Raw genomic sequence first — 6,000 nt, 5'->3', positions numbered from 1 at the left:
GCCAGAAGTCGAGCCAACCAAGGCAACATAAGCCACGAGCCGAGCAGCCTCGCATCATGTGCTACTTCTAGTTGAGCATGATTTCAGATTGAGCACCGCCTCATATCGAACATCAGTTCAAGACAACATCTAGTTACTTCGGCCCCCACATGGACTGAATTTCAAGTCTCTAGCCAAAAGACTCTCTTGACTGAAGACTTGGGGGACTACTATTTATACCATATTTAGGGCCTCGTATTTAGATCTCGTACAAATACTCGGAGGACTTAAATGTAATTATATGATAAAAGAAGGGGCAAATATGTAATAAGTGAGGAGTCCTTATTCTATAAAAGGACCCCTCACCCTCACAATTAGGGGAGGCCAACTCTTAGGCCTGAAACCCTCTCACATCCCCTCTCATATTACAGAGGCTCTCTCCCTTACTTTTCAGAGAAATATAATACAATCAGTGTGGACGTAGCCTAAATCTTGGGGTGAACCACGATACATCTTGTGTTATTTACATTACTTGCAGATTCACGGTCGGATTTACGTTGTTCCAAGACCTCCGATTTTGTGCATCAACATATACCATTATGGCAATGGCGCTCGCATATATTGTACAATACGCTATGTTTGGATTCAAGATTTTCAAGTTATTAAGAGATTAAGGTCAAGTTAGAAGAAATGGACCACAAAAAGTTAATAGTCGATATTAGAAGATTCTCCATACTAGCATTACAAAAAGACATGAGAAGAATTTGCTAATCCCTCTTATATGCATTAGTAATGCTCATATGGGGAATTTTGTAATCCTTTATTCATTCCTTACTAGTTTGACATCAATCCCTTGAGACTTGAAAATCTATTAAGAGTAAAAATCCCTAACCCCAAACATAGCTAAAGAGTTTTAGAACTAAATTGGCATCAAAACTATCCATCTATGATAGTTGGCAGGTCGCTTCAAGCATTTGATTTTAAAATAGAATTGAACCGTTGATCTTTCTTGATTGAATTCTTGACTATGCAATTAGATTTACTTGTTTTAATTTTCATTAAAGCTTTATGTAAGTCGTTTAAGACATCGCTTGGAACTATTTTTAAAATGACTGAAAATACTTTTTGTAAAAATGTTTTTGGAACAAATCTTTTGGAAAAATGCAAGTGAATCTTGTATAAGCACTTGAAGTGTTTCCTACAACTAGTACTTCTTGCATGAAGCACTTTAAGTACTTTTGGAACATAAAAACATTCTCTGAAAGCGCTTTCAGTCATTTTAAAAGTACTTCCAAACGAGCCCCAAGTTTGTTTAACAAGGAAACACTACATTTTGTTCAAGTGAAGTGAAACCAGCAAGACACACAAACTTTGACAAAATAAGAGAAAAGGCAGGAAAACATAAACAGCAACATAAGCAAAAACCTGCCACTCAACATTTCCATGATCAAACGATCTAGGTATTATATCTCATATATGTATAAAGTTTAACTCAGAATAATAAGAGAAAACAGCGTCGGAAGGGACGGATTTCATCGTGTATAAACACCGGTATTGTATAGATTCTTTTAATTTGATTTCATGTTTGCAGTGAGATCTCCGTGACTCATCTTGATTCTTCGCAGAAGCAAGGGAACGGGCTTTTCCAAGACAGTCACGTTGATACTGTTCCAAACCTCTGGAGTGGTCGGAAGTTGAGCAATTTTCTCGGCGATGCTCATGTCTTCTGGAAGAACAGAAGCAAAGACAGTGTAGTCTTTTTTCCACTCTTCGTGATTTGCTAGGCTTATAAAAAATTCTGGGCCAGAACCAATCCATGCTACAGAACCCTTTCTAATGGTCGGGCAAACTTCAGTCGGAATCTTCTTAAATGTGCCTCCTTGAGCTTCTAGTGTTCCTTGAACCAGTGCAAATGGAGGGCCAAAAGGAGTCTATCAAATTCACACAGGAAAAGTTATCAAATCAGTTTATTTCCCCTGTTCTTAAGTGCAGTATTGGAATTGCAAAGCATATGTGACCCTTCTCCCATAAACTAGCATGTATTCAGATGCGAAAGGGCATTCAAGGTAATAAACAACACAGCAGAACTAACAAATGCATATCATCAATTTTAGACTGAAGTCCAGCAATTTAATCAAGCCTTACATTTTTTATGTGGTTTCCATCTGAATCCCATGATTGCCCTCGGCTCTCTGCACGATAAAACTGGCAGCCTGCACAATGGCGTAATGCCAACAACTCAAGAATGTAGGCTACAGAATGAGGGGCACATTCAGGGAAAAGCTGCACAAATTAATATATAGAACTAGAAATTATTAGTGTATGTCATAAATCAAACAAAACATAAATGAAGAGCAAAATTATGGCACATTTGCTGAGTGGTAAAAATCAGCATTATGTGTGAGCTGCAAATCCCTACAACATGCCAAACGAAAAACTCCATGTCTTTTTGTAGTGAGAGGTATACAGCTTATCAAATTGTAACAGCAAGTAACACAAGATCAAAACAACAAAACGTCAATGAACAGATATAATTCTGTACATTATTCTTTTGGGATTAATAAATAACACTTTAGCATATCCAAACATGAGAGTTACAAAATCATATCATTTAATGTGCACATATACCACATCATCTCAATTCACACCAATTTTAAAAATACTGTTTTTTTTTCTTTTTTCGTTGTTGGTTATTTTTAAGCGAAACAAAAGGCTTAAAATTTATGAAGTTTACTTTTCAAAAGAATTTGTTGTTTTGTCAAGGGAAATTTCTAATCTTGATGATGTTCTCTCATGTTGTTATTCATTCATTGTTAAAACAAGAGGGCAAGAGACATAAACAAGAATCGAGTTTCACGGAAATACCAAATTTTTAGCAATGTCTACGAAACCTCTCTTGAGCTTATTGAACCAAGTCAGAAATATAACACAAACATAAATTCATGTACGCAAAAGTTAACTCCAGAGGTTGCACTCTGACTGGTGCATTTTAAATTTCCCTCTGGCCATAACGATTCATATTCCATTTGCAAATAGCATTTTCATATATTGTATCCAAAACGAAATAAGAAAAAATGAGTTAAAAATTCTGATGGCACCAACACTTACTTTTATATGAAGAGTTCCATATTCTGTTTCCAAGCCAACAATGCCCTAGAAAAAGAAAAGATAGGCATGTCAATAGCATATTAAGTTGGTCATACCATCATACAACCAATTTCTGGAAAACCAACAACAAACAAAGAAATCAAGATACATAATCTACAAAAATGGTTGACTTCTGACTACATAATCTACACCAGTAGTATATTAAGTTAATCATACATTCTCTGTTGACTGCTCGTCAAACTCCAATGTCAAATTATTGTTGATCTCTGCATTACTTTTTGTAGTGGAGTTGTTAAGATGGTAAAAGCTACAATGATGCTTCTGCCCTTTTATCTAGAGAATTGAACCATTAGTTTCGTTTCATGAAATGCATGTGGCACAAATCATTAGGGGAAAATGCAGTAAATTTTGTATAAAGAAAGTTGGTAAAACTTAATGCTTTACTAGGCATGCCTGTTTGCTGTACAAAGAAAGTTAAGCATTCATACTATACACAATAACACATACAGCCCGCTATCCTCTTTGTCTAAATCTTTCTAGCTTCATTTCTTATTTTGGGGAATTTTCGATTATATAAGTGGCAATAACTAGTCACGTAAAACAAAGAGAGAAATGAGATAGAATTTTCTGGCAGACTGAAAACAACACTAATGCACATGGAGTAGCTGAGAAACTAGCAGCAGCAGGACATGCGCTCAAGATGAGCATACTAGATCTAAAATGAAGGAGGAAAAAAAAATAGGTTGATAGGCATATTAGTCAAACTTTTACATTTGCATTCCATGTGCAAATTGATAGGCATGAATGACGTAAAAAATCCTGGATGCAAAGATATTGAGTCTTCTTTCTGTTTTATCTGAATGAGTCTTCAATTGCTACAAAGTTTACTTTATACTTAGGGATTCTGATATGAATCTAGATCATTAGCAAGATCAGAATTAGGTAAGTTCTGACCTGAACGAAAGGCGTAACAACCTGATGAGCTTGTTATCCCTAGAGTAACTTTTTTATCTGTTGTAATGAGACTTCCATTATTGGGTTACCCATATACTTTAGATTGATACAATACAAACCTCTGGTAAAATGGCCACCCGAAATCATCACTGGAATTGAGATCTCATTCAAAGACAAAAAAAATCAATCACTTATCTAGAGTTTCTTTTTGTATATTATATGAATCATCTGATCTGCAAGGACCATGCTTGGGAATTATTTTATCTTCTTTCTCCAAGGAAGACGCAAAACATGATCATCTTGAATTTGGGATAGCTACTAGAAATCTTAGTTTAAGACTGGATTTGTTATCAAGGCCCAACAGAAATTACATGTTTTCCAAAACCCCACTATAAGTTCTACCCATATACGTTCTGATTGCCAACTCATACTTAACTAAACCTAGTTGCCTCTTGTAGGAACTGATATAATGGAAATTCCATAAACTCCAACAGTTCTACTGATTAACATTCCATGTGGGAACAAATAAACTTACATACGACTACAAGATTCAGTATACAAAGCCACATTAATTAATAAAAACAAATGCTCCCCAAACTTCCATACCTCTCCTTTCCCAAAGATGAGTCCAGAAGTCCACATAACTGTTTCCCCTACTTCCTGGCGCTCCGGTGCCAATGTATCTTTCTGTTTCTTCAACCAGCACTGAAGTGACAAAGTTTCAACCAAAAAGAAGTTCAAGTTAATGTACTGAAATACGGAATAGATTTGACAAAACATAATCCAAAGATGCAACCTTATCAAATAGGAAAATGCAGACTAATTATTCTTCAGACTTTGAAAATATGCTCAAGAAATCAATTGCACAGATTAAGACTTATTGAGCTTATATAATGCCATCCAAATCAAAACTTACACATAAATTGGATACATTCGTCGTAAACATTCGAAATTAATAATCAAAAGTTAATTCATTTGGGCAAAATTCCAGTGCCCAGATTCAACTTACCTCACCAAATTTGGAGCCGCAAGCCTCCTTGTTCCCACAAAACACCCAAGAATCACACAAGCAAGGCCCATCAGTCCCAGTACACATGGATTTACACGCCTTGCAGCATTCCTCAGAAGAACTGAACTTAAACTCAGAACCCCACTTCACAGCAGCCCCCCACAGTTCCAAATTCTCAGTCCCTCTGCAACACCCGGCGCCACTCTCCCCCTCCACCCCAACGCCGCCGCCCTTCTCAACCAACGTCAACGACTCGAGCTCCGAGGATCCGTCCGAGAATGAAGAGGCATCATTGGGTTTAAGCACCGCAGAGACGAATGTGTAGACCAGAGCACAGGAAACCAAAACCACCAAGAGGAGGACGAAAGAGAAGTAATGGGTGGCTTCTGGGTCGTTTTGCTTCCGACCCATTTGAGAATTGGGGGCGAAGAGTGAGACCGGAAGGCGATTTGGGATCTGTGGTCTGGATTAAGGGTAAAGAATTGAGCTTGGAGATTATGGCGTTGACTTTGGACAAAGATTCATCATGGCAAGAGGGGAACACCAGAATAGGGAACTGGGCGACTGAGTCAATGTCATCTTTGTCTTTTTCAATTTTGTTTACAAAAGATATGTTAGCTAATTGTAGGGGATCATTGTCATTTTATATTTTCTAAGGTCTGTTTAAGGACAAATTTATGGGGGAAGAGATGATTAATGAAAAAAAAAACCTCAAATGCTATAAGGGTAATTGTGTTATACTCATTGCATCAATTAGTTCTCGTGTTTTCAATTTGACCAATTTGATCATCGTAGTCATCTTTTTTAACTAATTAAGAATATTTCATCCAATTTCGGTTAGAAAATGCATAAACTGCTATAAACCTATTTATAAAATTACCCATTTTTATTAAAATATTAAAATAAAAAGAAAATTACTCATCCCCCAACTTCCCAACCTCCTCCTATCG

The 6,000-nt window shown here is 36.6% G+C and overlaps 1 protein-coding gene across 1 annotated transcript; it reads right to left on the bottom strand.

Annotated features, from left to right (window-relative positions):
• Positions 1 to 1,417: 1,417 nt before the first annotated feature.
• Positions 1,418 to 5,697, bottom strand: LOC103436963 (uncharacterized). The gene is made up of 5 exons (XM_029104506.2): positions 5,051 to 5,697; positions 4,648 to 4,746; positions 3,088 to 3,132; positions 2,125 to 2,262; positions 1,418 to 1,910 (listed from the first exon to the last, which is right to left on the bottom strand). The coding sequence occupies exons 1-5, from the start codon at positions 5,459 to 5,461 to the stop codon at positions 1,548 to 1,550; spliced, it is 1,056 nt and encodes a 351-aa protein (XP_028960339.2). The 5' UTR covers positions 5,462 to 5,697; the 3' UTR covers positions 1,418 to 1,547.
• Between the last annotated feature and the right edge of the window lie 303 nt (positions 5,698 to 6,000).

The sequence above is a fragment of the Malus domestica genome, chromosome 06, assembly GCF_042453785.1.
Source record: "Malus domestica chromosome 06, GDT2T_hap1".
Taxonomy (NCBI): domain Eukaryota; kingdom Viridiplantae; phylum Streptophyta; class Magnoliopsida; order Rosales; family Rosaceae; genus Malus; species Malus domestica.
The sequence above is the reverse complement of the archived record's forward strand: the minus strand, read 5'-3'. Positions and strand labels throughout refer to the sequence as shown.

What these genes read in the sequence shown, in the direction of transcription:
- LOC103436963 (XM_029104506.2), bottom strand. Translation starts at nt 5,461, where the DNA reads ATGGGTCGGAAGCAAAACGACCCAGAAGCCACCCATTACTTCTCTTTC. An exon ending in GCGGCTCCAAATTTGGTGAG is followed by an intron (nt 4,747 to 5,050) that starts GTAAGTTGAATC and finishes TTGTCACTTCAG; the next exon opens with TGCTGGTTGAAGAAACAGAA. An exon ending in TCATCTTTGGGAAAGGAGAG is followed by an intron (nt 3,133 to 4,647) that starts GTATGGAAGTTT and finishes TTCTTTTTCTAG; the next exon opens with GGCATTGTTGGCTTGGAAAC.